Here is a 19,994-nt window from a genome sequence, read left to right as displayed (position 1 = left end):
AACCAATACCTCGAAGCGCACCCGAAAGACCACCAGGAGCCAGTGCAGCTCACGCAAGAGAGGTGTTACATGGGATCGCCACGTCGCTCCCATAACCACCCGCGTTATGAATCATTTGTTAGGAATCCATTCTGTAAAATAATTGTATGCTTTTCTATCTGGTTTTCTCGCTTCTGTCATTTGCTTCAGAGCTAGACACATCCTTGGAGACAGTTCCCAGGAACATCCTGCTCCATAGATTGGGTGGGGGGCTGCCTAAGATAGCAAAACATGGACAGAGACGGGCCTGAAAAATCACGTTGGTGACGAATCTTTGTCTGTTGATCGGATGAACTTTGTTTCTATCGGCGTGAAATGCATATAAGAGCCACTCTTGCAGGCTGTGGCTATTCCTTACTTGCATTTTGTCTGTGTTTTGGAAATAGTATCGCCAGACTTTTTACTTTGGCCAAAGAATAAAAAACGTTTTTTTTTTGCAAGACTCGTCTCGAGTCTCACTCTTTGGCATCTCAGTGGCTTTCGGGGAAACTTCTGGGACCTTAACATTTCCCAGAGCCAAAGGCCTCTTGAGGACCACATCCTAGCTCCTGGGATTCCCCAGAGACAGGGAGGGGGAGACCACGGCCCTTGGCAAAGGGAGCTCCCCAGAGCTTCGTTCCTTTCCCCACCTCTCCGGTATCCTGTCAATTAAGAGGCTGTACTCATTGGCAAGAAGTATGTGTCAGAATATTCATGACTGGGAAGACATGGTAACAAGGTCAGCCAATGAATAGGCATAGCAACTAAGTCAGCCAATGGGAGCTGAAGGAGTTTGGAGTCTGGGCGTGGCTTAGCTCCCAAGTGCTGTGCTGAGAACTGAAACAAGTGTGGTCTTGTCTGCTCTCTGAATCAAAACTGAAACCAATTTCTCTACCACGTTGGTATTGTATATTTATTTTCATGTGTTCTATTGTATGTAAAGAGAAGTTAATGAAGCCTGCTGCATCAGTTATCCGTGTGTGCCTTCTGGATGCGATTTTTGCAACAAACTCTGACTGTATGTGATAAGAAACATACCGCAGGTGGGCAAGGAAGGCCCTTTAGAAGAAAGAGGGAACCATCCGGCCAACCACCCCAGCCGTGTCTCTCCCGATATTCTGCAGAGGGGCTGGAGGGAAATGTTGGCAAGGAACCGAGTTGCAAGAGGGAGCAAGCCAGCCAGCTCGATTCACGGAGAAAAAATACACCACAGTCCCAATGGCTCAGAGGGAAACCACTTTTATTATGAACCAGGAAATCCATCAAAACAAATATTTTGCTACCAGTTCCTTGGGCTGTGCACACACACCCACCCACCCACACCCACACCCCGTGGCCACACGCACCAGAGTCTCAGGGTGACCCACACCTGTCAGTCCATCAGGCGCTGCCCTCAGGAGCGGAGGAGATCAGTTGCAGCTTTTGGGCAAGCGGTAGACGCCCCCCGAGTAGCTGAGCTGCTGGTCCCGGACCTTCTTCTGGAGAAAGACCTGCAGCTCCTGGATGTCGATCTCGGTGACCATGGGACCCGTCATCACGAAGATCTTCAGCATGCTGTGGATGCGCTCCAGGGAGAGACACTCCAGGTTGGTCAGCATCGCCTGGATGTAGGTCCAGAAGAGCTACAAAGGGGGCACAAGGACACAGAAAGAAGGCCGAGGCAGAGATCAGAACACTTGAGTGGCGGCGGCGGCACTGAACACTGCAGAGCTCCGGCTCAGGTGCTTCTGGGATCCAGCCAGCCCTGAGCTGGAAGGCTACTGTTGTGCCTGGACAAGAGTGGGTCACTCAATCGAGGGCCAGTGCTGAGACCTCAGCTCCTCTCTGGCTTTCCTTCCTTAGCCAGGACTTAGCCTCCTCCCTCCTTCCCCAGATGAGCACCTGTAGTTCCTCCTCCTTCTGGTCCGCTTGGGAGGCCATGGCTGAATCCCCCTCCTCATCGCTATCGATCAGCACCACCTTCTCGGCCTGGTCCTTCAGCTCCTCCTCGATCACCGTGAAGGTCCCAGGGGGCTCCTCCCGCAGCACCCCTTGCTGCAGCCAGAGGGTCATCTTGCGCCGCAGGGAGGCCGCAGGCACCTTCACAGCTTCACTCAGCTCCTCCAAGGTCCACGTGCCTGCAAAGGAGGCACCCACCCTGCTTAGGACCTCCTCTCGAGCCCAGCAGTGCCGCCTAAGGAAGGGTCCCCAAGGAGGGACCCAAGACTTTGGGGCCAAGGCAGCACTTCATGTAGGGAGGCCCAAGAAGGATCTCCTGGTAGGAAACCTTCCCTCCATCTACCCTGACACTGCCAAATGTGTCCTCCCCCATGGTTGGCTTATATGACCCACATCTGTGCATGTACGCATACATGTCTGCGGGCCCTTCCCTGGAAGACTGGGAGCTCCCTTTGTGGGAGAAGGGCAGAAGCTAGAGGATTTCCTGGAGCCAGGAGACCTACTTTTCTCCTGGAAGTGCAGGATGACAGCTGCATGCACCGGCGACACAGACAGGGAGATCGTACGGTCCGCCAACTCCAACTCCAGGTCCACCAAGCCCAGGTGATGCTTCCAGTTCAAGGTCCTCATGGCCTGCGAAGAAGCCACCAGGGAGAATTATGATTTACTCAGCTGAAGGACCATGTTGTGGTCCGCTGGCAGCCTGCAGAGCTGGCAGCAGACAGTGAGGAGGCTGGGGAGGAACACGGGCCAGTCCTGGAGTCTGGAGAAGGCTCGGACGAGGGCTCTTCATTGGAGGCAGAGAAAGCGCCATCTGGGAGGTACGTGCTGCCTCCGGAGCCTCCAGAGTCGGACTTCAGCGAGGCAGAGGAACAGGGGGAGCCTGTTCCCAGTGCGCGCGTGCGCAGAGCTGCCAGAAGGCAAGAACAATTAAAACAAAAGGGACGACTCGGGAATAGTGGTTGGAGATTATTGGCCCCTCCCATAAGACTTAAAAGAGGAGCAAAGGCACGTGGGCCTTTGCAGGAAGCGAAGTTGTTCATTCTGTGCAGTTTAAAGCCTGAAGCTCTGTTTGATTCTGGACTCCGTGTGGCTTTGCCAATTAGGTCTTTGGCAGCGTGCCAAGGGAGATCAAGGTGGGTGACTATCAGCCTTAACCCGAAGGACTCTTTACAACGATTTGGGACTCATCTGTGAATGACCAGAATTTACAGCTGTTAAAATAAAAGAGGTTATTGGGACTTATTGACTCAGGAAGACAAGGTCAGAACAGACCGGAAGCTCCTGGCTGGTGGCCCAGCCACATGTCTTTTCTGCAGAGGAGCAGGATGTCCTGGACGAAGGGAGAGGAAGATGGCAAGAAAGGAACAGCCGAATCCTAGAAGGGAGCTAGGCTGTACCCGGAGGAGAAACAGAAGGCCTCCGTCGTGGTTGGCTGTCAGCTGTGGAAGAGGCCCATGGCTGCGCTTCCTGCAGACAGAGGACTCGCCTACCTTTAGCTTTTCATACTTCTTAGCGTAGGCCTCCATGGCCTCCTTGATCTGTCCTGGGAGCTCCAGCTTCTCCTCCTTCAACGGGGGCCAGAACTCACTGGAGAGGATGGTGGCCTCAAGACTGAAGGGGGGCCTCTCCTGCTCAGGCAGCTTCTGCTCCTCGTCACGAATGTTTGCATTGATGCGCCGAGAGTCCGCCATGTCCTGCATGGGAGAGATGGAAGGGACGGAGAGATGGAAGAGACGTCCGAGCTCAGCCGGACAGGCCACAATGGGGCCTTTTTGTGGGCCCCTCCAGCTGAGTAAAATCAGCCTTCGGAGGGACCAGGATGATCTGGCAATGTCTCTATAGGGAGAACAAGGGATTGAGTTGGGAAAATTGTGGTCACATAATTATAAAATGACAATGCCTACAGCATATAAGGAGAATTTGTATAAGATATTTTACAGGTGGCATCTACCCCCGACGAGGATAGCCAGAATGTTCAAGAATAAATCAGAGAAACGTTGGAAGTGTCATCAGACCCCAGGATCATATTACCACATGTGGTGGACATGCATAGAAGCAAGGAGATATTGGACTAAGATACACACGTGGTTGGAAAAAATGATAAAGAGAAATACTGATTTTAAACCAGAGACATTTTTATTAGGGATCTTACCAGAGACATTCAATAAAGAATTGCAATATTTAATTGTGAATATTTTAACAGCGGCTAGAATTGTATTTGCTAAAAACTGGAAAGGAGAGAAGATACTTACTGATGAAGAAATTATTAAGAAAATGCTGGACTGTGCTGAAATGAGTAAACTTACGTTTGAAATAAGAGAACAGGAAGATAAACAATATTATTTGATATGGGAGTTATTTTATCAATGGATAGACAATAAAACATGGAGATGAAATATGATATATGAAATGAAATTAAGATAAAATGTGTAAACACTTGTTTTCTTTTAGGGGAAAAGAAAATTTGTCATATATTGATATTTTGAAGATTTTGGGAGCATGAAAGGATTTTAACCAACCGAAACACTGTAATTGTTTGAAAGGATGATGTTTTTATGTTGTTTTTGTTTGAAAATAAAAAAAATTCTTTAAAAAAAAGAAAAAAGGGATTGAGTTGGATTGGTATACACATATGCAAATTCAAACAAGATATGAAAAAGATGCTAAATTATATGGTTTTTATGGAGGAATGACAGAACTGGATAAGATACTCACAGGAACAGATGAACACATAATTAAAAATATATATATAATTATTTACTTAGTATTAAATTAGAAGAAGAACAGGTAAAAGAAACAATGATAGCTTGGGCAAAGAATTTTGGATATTCAATTGAGTTAGATAAATGACAACAGCTATTATAAAGTTATAAATTAACCATGTCCATAGCATATAAGGAGAATCAATATAAAATGTTTTATAGATGGCACATGTCTTCTGAAAAATTGGCAAGAATGTTTAAAGATAAATCTGCAAAATGTTGGAAATGTCATCAGTTACCAGGATCGTATCATCATATGTGGTGGACATGTCCAGAAGCGAGTAATTATTGGATGAAAATTAAAACATGGCTAGAAGAAATGATACAAGAGCATATAGATTTAAAACCTGAACTGTTCCTATTGGGTATCTTACCAGAGAAATTTGGTAAGAAAATATATACTTGATTGTACATGTATTAACTGCAGCGAGGATAGTATTTGCGCAAAGATGGAAAGCAGAGAAAATCCCTATGGAGGAAGAAATAATTAAGAAAATATTGGATTGTGCAGAAATGAATAGACTGACAATTAAAAGAAAGAGAAGAATCGGAATATTATCAGATTTGGGGGCAATTTTATTATTGGCTGGAGAAGAGATGTACATAGAGTAATATTTATTTATTTATTATTCAAATTTCTATACCGCCCTTCTCCTTTCGGACTCAATAGTGTAAAGAAAGGTGGGAGAAATGTTATAACAAAGAAAATGACAAATATCAAGTTATGAGAAACGATTGAGGAGTCGGGAGAAGACACAAAAGATGTACTCAGATGATACACTGATGGATTGATTATGTATTGTATGTTTGGTTATAAAAATTGAAAAAAAAAATTTGGGAAAAAAAAAAAGGGAGCACCTACTTTTAGCATGACCTCACAGTAGTGCATCTGGGCCTCTCCAAAGCGCAGCTTCAGCAGTTCCACATTTCGGATCTCCCTGAAGCGAGAAGGAAGGACTGTTGCCGAGGCCTCTGCCGCTCACTTTCTGCAGAGGAGACCCTCTCCCGGCAGCCCCTGCAGAGGAGTGCCAGAGAAGCTCCACCTGCCCCACAGTCCTCCTTATCCCCGGCCGCAGCAGAGCGAAGGGCAGCCTTCTGGCTCTCCCTCGGGGGACTTTGCGCAGCTGCGGGCCTCACCTCTCGGCACTGTAATTGCATTGATGCAGCAAGCGGTCAGCCAGCAGCGTGCGGTACTCATTGATGAAGAGGTCTTTGCTGCCATAGATGCTCACCAGCAGGCTGATGATGTCCGAGGAGCGGCGCTTGGAACTGGACTTCCCTGGTAGGAGGGAGGGGGCACATGGGCAGAGGCCAGAAGCATCTCAGACCCGGTTCCCGTCTCCCCACAGTGCCTTCCAACCGCAGCCCCAACTCACCTGGATCGGCATCGACCGGATCGGGCACCCAGTCCTCGGGATCGGAGTAGTCGTCCTCGCTCTCTTGGTCATTCTCCAGCGTCACCGGGTCAGCTTTGGAGAGCTCATTTGCCAGGTCAGCCGATCCTTCAGCATCCCCCGTCAGTCCTGCCACAATCTGCCGCACGGTATCCTCCCTGGTCCTAGGGGGGAGCGGCTGATAGGTCTACCACAGCGGTGAAATCTCCCTGGTTCTATCCGGCTCGCCGAACTGGTAGCGCCGACGGTGGGACACTCTGCCCACATGCCGGGACGTCATTACGTCCTGTTTTTTTACCATCTGCACATGTGCAAAAGGTTCTGCGCCAGGGTGGGGTCTACATTTTTTTACTACCGGTTCTGTGGCTGTGGCTTATTTTGTGGGTGTGGCTTGATGGTCATGTGACAATTATTTAGGATTTAGCAGAGGTACTGGTCTACCAGGCTTTTAACTGCTTGCAGAGCTGTACTGGTCTACTCATTTATTTTTGCAGGCACTGATCTACTCATGTATTTTTGCAGGCACTGGTCTACCCATTTATTTTTGGAGGCATTGATCTACCCATTTATTTTTGGAGGCACCAGTCTACTCATTTGTTTTTGCAGGCACCGGTCTACTCATTTGTTTTTGGAGGCACTGGTCTACCCATTTATTTTTGGAGGCACCAGTCTACTCATTTGTTTTTGGAGGCACCGGTCTACCCATTTATTTTTGGAGGCACCAGTCTACTCATTTGTTTTTGGAGGCACCGGTCTACCACCAAACTGCCTTTTACCACTGATCAGCTGTAGGGCGGCCCTTTGAACCCCACGGCAAGAGTTTAAACAGTTTTTTTTTATAGCCCATCAGCTGGGACTCAGGAGGCAGCAATAGATTGGGGGTGGGGCCAAATAAAAGGTAAGAATAACAGGGGTGGGGGCACGGGGGAGGACAGAACCGGTTCGGTGATGTCATATCGTCACTGCTACCTTCCCGGGAGGTGATGCGAGGCTGGCTCCAGGAGATTATAAATGCTTCGTTGGGTGAGGGTGTCTTTCCCGCCGCCCTGAAAGAGGCGGTGGTAAGGCCTCTCCTCAAGAAGCCTTCCCTGGACCCGGCAGTATTGGCTAATTATCGTCCAATCTCCAACCTTTGCTTCGTTGCGAAGGTTGTTGAGAGTGTGGTTGCGCGACAGCTACCCCAGTACCTGGATGAAGCGTCGTATCTAGATCCGTTCCAGTCGGGCTTCAGACCTGGGTACAGCACGGAAACGGCATTGGTCGCGTTGGTTGATGATCTCTGGAGGGCTCGGGACAGGGGTTGTTCCTCTGTCCTGGTCCTGTTAGACCTCTCAGCGGCTTTTGATACCATCGACCATGGTATCATGCTGCACCGGCTGGAAGGGTTGGGGGTGGGAGGCACCGTTTTACGGTGGTTCTCCTCCTTTCTCTCTGACCGGTCGCAGTCTGTGTTGACAGGGGGGCAGAGGTCGACCCCGAGGCCCCTTGTATGTGGGGTACCACAAGGGTCGGTCCTCTCGCCTCTCCTGTTCAACATTTATGTAAAGCCGCTGGGCGAGATCATCCGTGGTTTCGGGGTGAAGTACCATCTGTACGCTGATGACACCCAGCTGTACATCTCCACCCCGGATCACCCCAACGATGCCCTTGAAGTGATGTCCCAGTGCCTGGAGGCCGTACGGATCTGGATGGGGAGAAACGGGCTCAGACTCAACCCATCCAAGACCGAGTGGCTGTGGTTTCCGACGCCCCAATATAGTCAGCTGGCGCCATCGCTGGCTATTGGGGGCGAATCATTGGCCCCCACGGAAAGGGTTCGTAACTTGGGCGTCCTCCTGGACTCACGGCTGTCTTTAGAAGAGCACTTGACGGCCGTGACCGGGAGGATTTTTCATCAGGTTCGCCTGATTCGCCAGTTACGTCCCTTTCTAGATCGGGACTCGTTACGCACAGTCACTCATGCCCTCGTCACCTCTCGTCTGGACTATTGTAATGCTCTCTACATGGGGCTCCCCTTGAGGTGCACCTGGAGGCTCCAACTGGCGCAGAGTGCGGCCGCGCGCGTGGTTATGGGAGCAACATGGAGCTCCCATGTAACACCTCTCCTGCGCGAGCTGCACTGGCTCCCGGTGGTCTTCCGGGTGCGCTTCAAGGTTCTGGTTACCACCTTTAAAGCGCTCCATGGCTTAGGACCTGGTTATTTACGGGACCGCCTACTACCATCAACAGCCTCCCACCGACCAGTACGCTCCCACAGAGAGGGGCTCCTCCAGGTGCCGTCAGCCAAACAATGTCGGCTGTCGGCCCCTAGGGGGAGAGCCTTTTCTGTGGGGGGCACCGACGATCTGGAATGAGCTCCCCCCAGAGATACGGAGGATTCCGGATCTGCGCACCTTCCGCCGCGAGTTGAAGACGCTTTTATTTCATCAAGCGGGCCTCGCCTAAATCTTCTCCCTTTTAAGTGTAAATTTTAAATTTTTTAATGTATTTTAAAATTATGGGTATTTTAAATTATGGGTATTAATTCAGCCAAATTTATTTAATTCATTTTATTTGATTTTAAATTTTGTATATCTATGTGTTTTATTTTATGGCTGTACACCGCCCTGAGTCCTTCGGGAGTAGGGCGGTATAGAAATTCAATAAATAATAATAATAATAATAATACCGGCTCGGTGGAACCGGGTGGAACCCACCACTGTTCTGCGCGTACGAAGAAGAGGTGCGCTCGCATAACACAGGCACGCTCCCACTCCCACGCGCTCCCGTTCCCGAATCGGTAGCGAAGGTAAGTGGATTCACCGCTGGTCTACCACCAAAACTAGAGCCGGCAATCCCGACTCGTCACATCGTTGAAAGCAAGCCAGGTCAGCCAGAGAGACGCCAATGCCAACCCGGCCCCTCTCACCTCAGGTATTTCCGGATGGGCTCACAGGCCACTTCCAGGATCACCATGGAAGAGTCCAGCTCCCGCAGGGCTTTGATGGCAGAGATGTAAAGGGTGATGATGTCCGCGGTGTTCACCCCTGAAAACAGAGGAGGAGGAGGAGCGGGCACCAAGAGGCGAGACTCCCTCAGGGAGGCCGAGAGGAAACACCGGGCAGAAGCAAGCGCGGTCGGTCACCCACCGGGATGGAGGAGCCGGAGTTCCAAGGCGCTTTTCAGGGAGGTCAAGAGCTGCTGCCGCTGATTGGTCCTTTCCAGGCAATACTTCAAGTCTTCCACGGCAGGCTTCGACTCCGGGAAATCTGTACCAGAAACCGGGGCAGCCGGAGGGAGGGACGGTGAGGAAGTGCACCCAGCGCTGGGCTTTTTGGTGGGGAGGGGGTTGCTTAGCGGCCAGAGAGGCTCACACCCGGGCTGGCTCACCGCGGATGATGCTGAAGAGCTCCTCGATGCGCATGCTGGCATACAGGCGGTAGAAGAAGCCCTGGACGTGGCAGCGCCATCGCTTCAGGGTGCTGCTGCTGCTGCTGGTGGTGCTGGTGGTGGCTGGGCTAGGCAGGGTGGCGGCGCTTTCTTGCAGAAAGACTGTGCTGAGCCAGCCGATCACCTTTTCGATCCACTGGGGCGACAGGGGAAGAGAAGGCAGCAGAGAATCCTTAGCGGGGGGGGGGGTCAGCGGGCTGGGAGATGGGGCATAAGCGCACCGTCCTGCCTACCGTCCCTGTCCTACCGTCCCCATTTACTTGCAATCATTTCTAGTTCACCTCCATGTTTATATTTTGACCTGTTGTCTAGGACTGAGGTCTCCAAGCTTGGCCACTTTAAGCCTGGCGGACTTCAACTCCCAGAATTCCCCAGAATTCTAGTTCATCCCCCCCCCTGGCCATGCAAAGCTGGCTGGGGAATTCTGGGAGTTGAAGTCCGCCAGGCTTAAAGTGGCCAAGTTTGGAGACCCCTGATTAGAATAAAGAGTTAGAAGGGACTTTAGAGGTCATCTAGTCCAACCCACCCCCAAGCAAAGCTGGCTGGGGAATTCTGGGAGTTGAAGTCCGCCAGGCTTGAAGTGCTCAAGCTTGGAGACCCCTGATTAGAATAAAGAGTTGGAAGGGGCCTTGGAGGTCATTAGTCCAACACCCCACCCACCCAAGCAGGAGACCCTACCTACACCATTTCTGACCTCTGATCTAAGTACATGTTCGATTAATTAATTGGTTGAATGAATGAATGAGTAAATAAATAAGGAAGGAAGGAAGGAAGAAAAAGAAAAAAGAAAGAAGGAAGGGAAGGAAGGAAGGAAGAGAAAGGGAAGGAAGGAAGGAAGGAAGAGAAAGAAGGAAGGAAGGAAGGGAAGGAAGGAAGGAAGAGAAAGGGAAGGAAGGAAGAGAAGGAAGGAAGAGAAAGAAAGGGAAGGAAGGAAGGAAGAAAGAAGGAAGGAAGAGAAAGGGAAGGAAGGAAAGAAAGAAAGAGAAAGAAGGAATGGAAGGAAGGAAGGAAGGAAGAGAAAGAGACAGAAGAAAGGAAGAAAGAAAAAGAAAATGAAAGAGAAAGAGAGAAAGAGGGAAGGAAGAGAAAGAGAAGGGGAAGGAAGGAAGGAAGAGAAAGGGAAGGAAGGAAGGAAGGAAGGAAGGAAGGAAGGAAGGAAGGAAGGAAGAGAAAGAGAAGAAAGAAAGAAAGAAAGAAGCTGGGCGAGGGAGCCCCTTTTCCCCGGGGCTTCCTTCTCCCACCCACCCACCCACCCACCCGCCTACCTCTTGGAACTCGCCGAGGAAGGAGCGCTCGTACTCGCCCCGGCACCGCCGCTCCACGCGCTCCTCGATCATCCGGTGCAGGACGTGGGTGACGGCGTCGGCGCTCACCCGCTCCAGCAGGTTCAGCTCGTGCCTGCCGTGGGGGGGACACACACACACACACACACGCAGAGTCAGACTCCGAGGCGGGAGGGGGACCCCGGGAGGTCATCTAGCCCAACCCCCCGGCCCTCCCTCCCTCCCTCCCTGCCCGGGGACCCACAGGATGCCGTTGAGCTGCTGGAACTGCTCCGTGGCCAGCGGGCAGCCGCAGGGCTCCTCTCCGCAGCCGCAGCCCCCCGTCCCCGTCGCCTCCTCCTGCGGCTGCTGCTGCTGCATGTGGATGCGGAAGCCGCGCTCGTAGAAGCGGCGGACGGCGTGGCGGAAGGCGGCGGGCGCGGCGCGGAAGAGGCCGGCGCGCAGCAGAGCCTGGGCCCTCTCGCGGGGGCTCCCGGGCAGCCACTCCTCCAGCAGGGCCAGGCCGCGCAGGTAGCGCTCCAGGCGGCGGCGGAGCAGCGCGAAGGCTTCCAGCAGGCGGCCCGACGAGCACGGCGCCTCCCCGCCCGCCCGGCTCCAGAACTCGGGCGCCAGCCGCGCCTGCACGTCCCGCTGCAGCACCTCCAGCAGCCACTCCGGCACCTCCGCCAGCAGCCCCCGCCGCTCCAGCGCCCGCGCCGCCGCCCGCAGCTCCGGCCCCGACGGCTCCCCCGCCTCGCCCTCCGAGCCCTCCGCGCCCAGGCCCAGCGCCGCCCCCGGCACCAGGCTCCGGCTCAGGGCGCGCCAGGCCCACGACGCCTCCATCGCGCGGCCGGCCGTTGGAGCAGGAGGAGGAGCCGGCGGCGGCGGGCGGGCACAGAGAGCGGCGGCGGCGGCGGCGATGACCCAGCAAGGCGCGGCGCTGCAGAGCTACAACAACGAGCTGGTTAAGTGTAAGCCGGTGGGGGGGGAGGGGAGGGGGGAGGGGGCGTTGGGGAGGGGGCTGGGGAACAGAAGGGAAGTCGGGTGGGGAGGGGGCGTTGGGGAGGGGGCTGGGGAAGAGAAGTGGGGTTGGGGGCTGGAGAAGGGAAGGGGGAGGGGAGGGGGCTGGGGAAGGGAAGGAGTGGGGGAGGGGCAGTGGGGAGGGGGTTGGGGAGCAGAAGGGAAGTGGGGAGGGGGCTAGAGAAGAGAAGGGAAATGGGGAGGGGGTTGGGGAAGAGAAGGGAAGTGGGGAGTGCAGGAGGCCAGAGAAAGGAAGGGGTGGGGGGGGAGGGGGCAGTGGGGAGGGGGCTGGAGGAGAGAAGGGAAGTGGGGTGGGGAGGGGGCGTTGGGGAGGGGGTTGGGGAACAGAAGGGAAGTGGGGAGGGGAGGGGGCTGGGGAAGAGAAGGGAAGTGGGGAGGGGAGGGGGCTACAGAAGAGAAGGGAAGTGGGGAGGGGAGGGGGCTACAGAAGAGAAGGGAAGTGGGGAGGGGAGGGGGCTACAGAAGAGAAGGGAAGTGGGGAGGGGAGGGAGCTGGGGAAGAGAAGGGAAGTGGGGAGGGGAGGGGAGGGGGCTAGAGAAGGGAAGGGGTGGGGGATTGGGCTGTGGGGAGGGGGCTGGAGAGGGGAAGGGAAGTGGGGAGGAGGTGGTGGGGAGGGGGCTGGGGAAGAGAAGAAGTGGGGAGGGGGCTAGAGAAGAGAAGGGGTGGGGTGGGGTGGGGTGAGGGGTCACTGTTCCCCGGAGCCCTCTGAGCCACGACCCCCACCCTTTCTCCCCCTCTCCGTCCCCCCCCCCCGTAGGCATCGAGGAGCTGTGCGCCAAGCGGGACGAGCTGAGCCGGCAGATCCGGCAGGAGGAGGAGGAGAAGGGGAAGCTGCAGGGCGACCTCCGCCTGCTGACCGAGCGCCTGGCCCGCATCAACGAGACCCTGGCCCACAAGATGGCCTCCCGCAACGAGTTCGACAAGACCATCGCCGAGACCGAGGCGGCCTACATGAAGGTCAGAGGCTCAGAGGGTCCAAGGGGGCTGAAGACGCCCAACTGGGCCGTAGGAAAGATCCCTAGTCTGGGTCTCCTGCTTGTGAGCGGGGTGGGTTGGGGTTGGACTAGATGACCTCCAAGGTCCCTTCCAACTCTTGTTACTGTTACTGAGAAGCCGGCTCCACCCGTGACCAGCCCCCCCCTCTTTCCCGCCTGCCCCAGATCCTGGAAAGCTCGCAGACGCTGCTGAATGTGCTGAAGAAGGAAGCTGGGAACCTGGCCAAGGCCACCGAGTCCAAGAGCCTCCCCACCAAGGACAGCTGAGGGCCCCGGGGAGGGCCTGGGGGGGGCGGGGGAAACCTCAGGGAGCACCAAATAAAAGTTAATGGATTTCTTAAAAGACGCCTCCTGCAGCTTCCACTGGGGGGGGGGAGGGGCAGAGGGTTTGCATGGGGAGGGGGGCAGGGGCCTATCAGGGTCCCCTGGGCCCTTTTCCAACCCCCTTCCCACACGCCCCAGGGAAAAGGGCCTTCCAGCAGCTGCATCGCCAAGCCCGTGGTCCCATTGCCTGGCTTTCTTTGGGAAACACAGCCATCCAGATCTTTAGAAGGGACCAGGTGGCGTTTTTATTAATTATTATTACATTTATTTGCTGCTCATCTCCCTTTGAGGCAACCCTGAGCTCTGAGGGAAATTGGTGGTACATTTGACTGCTGCAACATACACACACACAGCATTGGCTGACCTGGCATCTCCAGCTCTGGATCCGACTTGAGAATAGGAATAGGATAGGATAGGATAGGATAGGATAGGATAGGATAGGATAGGATAGGGGAGAGGAGAGGAGAGGAGAGGAGAGGAGAGGAGAGGAGAGGAGAGGAGAGGAGAGGAGAAGAGAAAATTCTTTATTGGCCAAGTGTGATTGGACACACAAGAATTTGTCTTGGTGCATATGCTCTCGGAGTGCATAAAAGAAAAAAATACATTTGTTAAGAATCATAAGGTACAACACTTAATGATGGTCATAGGGAAACAGTTAATATAAATCTTAAGGTTTACCAGCAACAAAGTTACAGTCATACAGTCATAAGTGGAAGGAGATGGGTGATAGGAACGATGAGAAGATTAATAGTAATGCAGACTTAGTAACTACTTTGACAGTGTTGAGGGAATTATTTGTTTAGCAGAGTGATGGCGTTCGGGGAAAAAACTGTCCTTGTGTCTAATTGTTCTGGTGTGCAGTGCTCTATAGCCTCGTTTTGAGGGTAGGAGTTGAAATGGTTTATGTCCAGGATGCGAGAGAATAGAATTAGATTAGATTAGGTTAGATTAGATTAGATTAGATTAGAATAGAATAGAACAGAACAGAACAGAACAGAACAGAACAGAACAGAACAGAACAGAACAACAGAATTCTTTGGCCAAGTGCGATTGGACATACAAGGAATTTGTCTTGGGTATATATGCTCTCAGTGTACATAAGGAGAATTAAATACATTCATCAAGAATAAAAAGAATTAAATACATTCACCAAGAATAAAAAGATACATCACTTAGTGATAGTCAAGCTTACTAATAAGCTATCAAATTGTACTAGGAAACAAATAAAAGCAATATATTTGAAAGATACAAGCAACATGGTCATAGTTATAAGTGGGAAGAGAGAGATACCAGTAAGGAAGAGAAGATTAATAGTAATCCGGTCTTAGTAAATTATTTGAAAGTGTTGTGGAAATTAGTTGTTAAGCAGAGTGATGGCATTCGGGGAAAAAACTGTCCTTGTGTCTAGTTGTTTTGGTGTGCAGTGCCCAATAGTGAAATGGTGAGAGGCTCCTGCAGTGCAGGGAGAGCGGAGGGACAGGTAGAGCAGGTGGAAGCTGTAGCTGCAGCTGCCATGGCAGCACAGTAAATAGAAACAGCCAGGAAGGCTCTGACTGTCGGCATCCTCCCTGCCTGGTGTTTGCTCTGCCTAGAAACAGGCTGGGCCTGGGCTTAACCACATCTGAAGCCCAATTATTTTTGCCTAGCGAACAGAGATTTCTCTCGGCCATCCAGCTTCCTTTTCCTCCAACCTCCTACGCTTTCACAGCTCCCCTGGTCACGAATCCAGCAAAATGGCCAGATACTATAGGAATCTGAAGGTTAAGAGTTGGTAAGACGGGGGATCTAGGGATCTAGATCCAGGATCTAAGCCTGCCTAGGTGGCTCAGTGGCTAAAACACTGAGCTTGTCGATCAGAAAGGTCGGCAGTTCGGCGGTTCGAATCCCTAGTACAGGTCTCTTGCGTGAGCAGGGGGTTGGACTAGATGACCTCTAAGGTCCCTTCCAAGTTTGTTACCATGCAGCAGTTTCATTCCTCCAGCTAGATCCAGTGGCGTGTAAGATCAAAGCCCCGGCTTCCTCCATGAATAAAACAATTAAGTGCAAAATATGCAAGAATCAATTAGCTTGTTTTGATTTAAGATACTAAACAGAAAGAAGATACACACCTACTCTCCAGCAGGTTTAAAACTTGGTCCTTTCACAGGCGGCTATATGTGAGCTGAGCCCAGTACATAAACACACAACATTCTGCTCTTGCTTAAGAGTGTTACTGAAATGCATTGTTGATGTTAGTTGTGAAGGAGCCTGGTGGTACAGTGGACTAAACTTCTGTTAAAGTAGTATTTAGCTGCCAGCTGCCTGCAATTACTGCGAGTTCAATTCTCACCAGGCTCAAGGTTGACTCAGCCTTCCATCCTTCCAAGGTAGGTAAAATGAGGACCGGATTGTGGGGGCAATAATCTGACTTTGTATAAAAAAGAACACCGCTTTTGGGCGGGGGGGCGAAAGCCCTACTAAGCAGGTATATACAAAAGTATGAAGGCTATTGCTTAAAAGCATTGTAAGCCGCCCTGAGTCTCCGGAGAAGGGTGGCATATAAATCAAACAAATAAGTTGTGTCCGACCCCATGGATCACGTTCCTCCAGGCCTTCCTGCTCTCTACCATCCCCTGGAGTCCATTGAAGCTCACGCCGACTGCTTCAGTGACTCCATTCAGCCACCTCCTTCTCTGCCATCCTGTTCTTTTGTCCTCCATCGTTCCCAGCATTAGGCTCTTCTCCAGGGAGTCCTTCCTTCTCATTAGGTGGCCAAAGGATTTGAGTTTCCTCTTCAGGATCTGGCCTTCTAAGAGCAGTCAGGGTTGATCTCTAGGACTGACCGGTTGGATGGCCTTGCAGTCCAAGGGACTCGCAGGAGTCTTCTCCAGCACCAGAGTTCAAAGGCCTCTCAATTCTTTGGCGCTCAGCCTTCCTTATGGTCCAACTTTCACAGCCATCCATTGCAACTGGGAAAACCATCGCCTTGACTATCCGCACTTTTGTTGGCAGGGTGATGTCTCTGCTTTTTAGGGTGCTGTCTAGATTTGAAAAAGATTTTAAAAATTTTTAGATTTAAAAAAAGATACTGAGGATCACAAATTGCCGACTTTCTACAGGATTCCAGTTGCCACAAGAGGCATGTATGAGACCGCTGCACAGTTGAGCTGCACACTTTGGTCACAGAAATGCAAGCATCAGATTATGGTGCATAACAGAGTCCACTAGATAGCCTGGCCCTGTGCCACAGAGGGCTTTAAAGATGAGGACTAGCACCTTGAATTGAACCAGGAAGGAAACTGGGGAGCAATGGAACAGAGGTGTAACACGGGCAAACTCCCATCACTGCACACATGGCCACATTCTGGACCGGTTGTAGCTTCTAGATGGTCTTCAAGGGCAGCCCCACGTAGTGCACAGTGCAGTAATCTGGACAGGAGGTAACCAAGGCATGAGGGACTGCAAAGCCTGCCAGTTCAGGAAAGGGCACAAATTGTGCACCAGAGCAATCTGCAAAATGCGCGCGTGCGCACACACATACACACACACACACACCCCGTGGCTGCCACCTGCTCCTCTAGCAAGAGTCCTAGGACCCCTCACCCCAAATTAGAATGCAATGCAATGCATAATACAATACAATACAAATGAGAACAGAACAGAATAGAGAATAGAATAGAATAGAGAATAAGAACGAGAAGAGAGCTCTGGTAGCACAGCAAACTAAAGCACTGTTATTAACACCAGCTGCCTGCAATTACTGCTAGTTCGAATCTCCCCAGGCTCAAGGTCGACTCAGCCTTCCATCCTTTCTAAGGTAGGTAAAATGAGGACCCAGTTTGTGGGGGCAATAAGCTGACTTTGTATAAATATACAAAAGTATGAAGGCTGTTGCTTAACGCATTGTAAGCCGCCCTGAGTCTCCGGAGAAGGGCGGCATAGAAATCAAAAAAAAAAAAAAAAAAAAAAAGGCAGGAGAACCTATACAAATTGCAGGGGTCCTGGGGGATTTGCACCCTGTCCAGCTACGGTTGGCTGGGGAATTCTGGAAGCTGAAGTCCATAGAAGGACAGTCAGAGCACCAGCTGTCGAAACTACCAGGGAGCCGGACTTCTGCCAGAGCTGTTTTGCAAAAGACGCCACTAACCCTTTCCAAGCCTCCCCCGGAGCTGGGTGAAGGGTGTAAATGACCCGGAGGGGGGGGGAGGGAGGCTTCCCGCATAAAAGCCCGCCCGCCGTCGGGGCTGTGGCGGTCGTCTGCCGAGCGGAGGAGCGATGGCGAGCCAAGGCTACGGACGGAGGCAGCCGCTCAGCGTACTGCTGGAGCCGCAGCTATGGAGCTTTGGCCGGCAGCCCGACGGGGAGGCACGACGGTGGGCCGTCGGCGGTGCCCCGAGCCTTTTCAGCCAGCTGACGGGCCATTTAAACGAGACGGACCGGCTGCGCCTGGTGCTGCTGGACCCCTGCCCACTGCTGGCCCTGGAGGAGCCTGGCCTTGGCTCGAAGGGGCGGACGCAGCCGCTTTTCCTCCGCGGGCAACGCTGGCACCAGCTGGCCCTCGACGTGGAGGGCTTCTCGGCGGAGGAACTGACGGTCAGGCTGGAAGGGAGGAAGCTGACGGTCCTGGGGAAGCAGGAGAAGGAGACGGTGGGCGAGGACGGCTGCCTATGCCGCGAGTCCCGCCAGGTGCGCAAGGAGCTGCTGCTGCCCCCTGACGCCGACCTGGAATCCCTCACCTGCGCCCTCGACCCCGACGGGCATCTCCGCGTTCAGGCCCCGCGCCTGGAGCGCACCATCCCGGTCACCGTGGAGAGGAACCCGAGCGAGGTCGGCGAAACCGACGGAGGGGCCGAGGCCGCTGCGGGAAGCGAGAAGCCAGACGGGGCGGACGAGCAGAGATCAGCAGTTCCGTCCCAGCGCTCCGTTTAGCCGTTTCCCCCGGGTGTCACGCAGCAGCGAGGATGGGGCGGGGGTCGTTCTGTACATAGCAGCAGGGTGGGTGGGTGGGGGGAACAGACTCGGTTTGTTGCATTCACACGACACGGGTTCTGCGCATTTCCTGGGAAATAAAGCTGTTTTCCCTCAATATGGCTTTGCCCGCGTCTGAGTTAATAGGGGTGGGAGGGGAGGCTGCCTGCGGGGGCCCTAAGGAAGCAGAGGGGCGCTGCTAAGGACCAGGATGGGGAGTGAGGAGCGTGGGACAGTTGGGTGATGGAGGAGGGTCGGCGGAGGAGCGAAATTTTAATTAAATTTTTTAATTAATTTTAACTAATTTTAAATTGACTTTGATGTTTATGTAATTTTTTTTGTTCCTTCTTGTAAGCCGCCCTGAGTCCTTCGGGAGAAGGGCGGCATATAAATTACATAAATTACATAAATAAAATAATAAAATAAAGCGGAGCATCTTCAGCTTTCGGCCATCGGAAGTTCGGCCAGGCCCGTCCGATGAGTCACAAGAGGCGGTGGGGGATCTGGAACCCTCCGCAACGTCTGAAAGGAAACGGCAACCCCTTCTCCCAGCAGAGATGGGGAGGGTCAGATGGACTGCCTGGGGGCGCAGGAGCCCCTTGGATCGCTGGACGGGCGAGGGGCTGCCTCTCAAAGGGGCTCGGGAGCCCGGCAGGTTCAGGGCACCCGCCTCAGTTCACCAAGGAGATCTGGATAATCCCTGGATGGGAGACCACCAGGAAACCTCCGGGCGGTAGGTTACATTGGGTGGGATACTCAAAAGTGTCCCGAACAAAACGATGCTTGGGGAGTTTTGGCCGGAGAAATCTAGGGGTGTCCGTGAAACCTTGAGGGACATGAGCTGGCCTCGAAGACACATTTAGACACATTTTTTTAACTTCTATATGTATTTGTATTTATTATGGCTGTTCACCGCCCTGAGTCCTTCGGGAGTAGGGCGGTATACAAATATGAAAAATAAATAAATAAATAAATAAATAGTCATTATTTTTTATTTTTATTTATTTTTATTTATTTTTAATTTGATTTATATGCCGCCCTTCTCCGGAGACTCAGGGCGGCTTACAATGTGCTAAGCAATAGCCTTCATACTTTTGTATATTTATACAAAGTCAGCTTAGGAGAGCCAGAGGAAAAGGCACCTCCAGGTGAGCACAGTGGGGTTTGGTCAGCCTTGGGAACGGAGACCACGAGGAAATCCCAGGGTCGTGGGATAAGCTGGGAAGGAATTTTTTTTTTTAAAAAAAACTCTTCCTCCCACAGAAGCAGCTGCGGTTTTGGGTCGGTCTCCCCACCCCTCCGGTTGAACTTCTGCCTGGCTTCTGCCCAAGAGGAATTCGGAGCAAAGGCAGAAAGGGCTGGAGTTCTGCTTGTGATTCATAGGAATCCTCCAAAACCCTCGGACTACAGGGCCCATCCGCCACCGCCGCTGCGGATAATGGGCTTCGGAGTCTCCCCATGACGTCTCCCCCTCCCTCCCTCCCGACGCGGGGAAAATCCCTGGGTGGAGCCACGTGGGGGGTTTCCCCCGCCCCGCCCCCCTCGTCTGGCGCTTCCAATTGGTCAGACGTGAGCGTCTATCAAAGAAGAAGGGGTGGGAACAGAGAACTCTCCGGTGTGCCCTCTTCTCCCCGCCTCCCTTCCATTCCCGTCGTTGATTGGGCGAGATTTGTCGTCCATCAAGGGGAGTGGGCGGGAAAAGAGAACTCTCCGTCTGCCCTCTTCTCCCCTCCTCCCTTCTATGCCGTCGGTGATTGGGCGACCCCCTTGGCGGGGGGCGCTCTCCTTTGTCGTTACGGTTGCCGATTGGTCGGTCGCCGGGTGACGTCACGCCCGTCGCCCGGCCGACTGAGGGGAGCGCCGTTTCCTCAGAGCTTCCCT

At 52.8% G+C, this 19,994-nt stretch overlaps 3 protein-coding genes across 3 annotated transcripts; 2 read left to right on the top strand and 1 right to left on the bottom strand.

Moving 5' to 3' along the window:
• Window positions 1-1,306: 1,306 nt before the first annotated feature.
• LOC139314567 (anaphase-promoting complex subunit 2-like) lies at window positions 1,307-11,649 on the bottom strand. The gene is made up of 12 exons (XM_070940250.1): window positions 11,072-11,649; window positions 10,810-10,942; window positions 9,485-9,680; window positions 9,244-9,363; window positions 9,024-9,141; window positions 6,098-6,279; window positions 5,859-6,000; window positions 5,584-5,659; window positions 3,450-3,653; window positions 2,460-2,589; window positions 1,900-2,135; window positions 1,307-1,640 (listed from the first exon to the last, which is right to left on the bottom strand). The coding sequence occupies exons 1-12, from the start codon at window positions 11,647-11,649 to the stop codon at window positions 1,428-1,430; spliced, it is 2,328 nt and encodes a 775-aa protein (XP_070796351.1). The 3' UTR covers window positions 1,307-1,427.
• Window positions 11,650-11,690: 41 nt separating this feature from the next.
• On the top strand, window positions 11,691-13,185 carry SSNA1 (SS nuclear autoantigen 1). Its single transcript, XM_070940251.1, has 3 exons — window positions 11,691-11,777; window positions 12,605-12,804; window positions 13,008-13,185. Exons 1-3 carry the CDS (start codon window positions 11,726-11,728, stop codon window positions 13,107-13,109), a joined length of 354 nt encoding a protein of 117 aa, XP_070796352.1. The 5' UTR covers window positions 11,691-11,725; the 3' UTR covers window positions 13,110-13,185.
• Window positions 13,186-17,420: 4,235 nt separating this feature from the next.
• Window positions 17,421-18,074, top strand: LOC139314143 (heat shock protein 30C-like). The gene has a single exon (XM_070939682.1). It carries the CDS (start codon window positions 17,421-17,423, stop codon window positions 18,072-18,074), a length of 654 nt encoding a protein of 217 aa, XP_070795783.1.
• Window positions 18,075-19,994: the final 1,920 nt, after the last annotated feature.

The sequence above is a fragment of the Pituophis catenifer genome, unplaced genomic scaffold (assembly GCF_029215685.1).
Source record: "Pituophis catenifer annectens isolate HBS135680 unplaced genomic scaffold, rPitCat1.0.hap2 SCAF_3, whole genome shotgun sequence".
Classification (NCBI taxonomy): Eukaryota; Metazoa; Chordata; class Lepidosauria; order Squamata; family Colubridae; genus Pituophis; species Pituophis catenifer.
Note: the sequence above shows the minus strand (reverse complement) of the source record. Positions and strands in the feature narration are given on the sequence as shown.

What these genes read in the sequence shown, in the direction of transcription:
- LOC139314567 (XM_070940250.1), bottom strand. Translation starts at nt 11,649, where the DNA reads ATGGAGGCGTCGTGGGCCTGGCGCGCCCTGAGCCGGAGCCTGGTGCCG. An exon ending in TCCTCGGCGAGTTCCAAGAG is followed by an intron (nt 9,681 to 10,809) that starts GTAGGCGGGTGG and finishes CTGTCGCCCCAG; the next exon opens with TGGATCGAAAAGGTGATCGG. An exon ending in CCTGCACTTCCAGGAGAAAA is followed by an intron (nt 2,136 to 2,459) that starts GTAGGTCTCCTG and finishes CCTCCTTTGCAG; the next exon opens with GCACGTGGACCTTGGAGGAG.
- SSNA1 (XM_070940251.1), top strand. Translation starts at nt 11,726, where the DNA reads ATGACCCAGCAAGGCGCGGCGCTGCAGAGCTACAACAACGAGCTGGTT. An exon ending in CAACAACGAGCTGGTTAAGT is followed by an intron (nt 11,778 to 12,604) that starts GTAAGCCGGTGG and finishes CCCCCCCCGTAG; the next exon opens with GCATCGAGGAGCTGTGCGCC. An exon ending in CCGAGGCGGCCTACATGAAG is followed by an intron (nt 12,805 to 13,007) that starts GTCAGAGGCTCA and finishes CGCCTGCCCCAG; the next exon opens with ATCCTGGAAAGCTCGCAGAC.
- LOC139314143 (XM_070939682.1), top strand. Translation starts at nt 17,421, where the DNA reads ATGGCGAGCCAAGGCTACGGACGGAGGCAGCCGCTCAGCGTACTGCTG.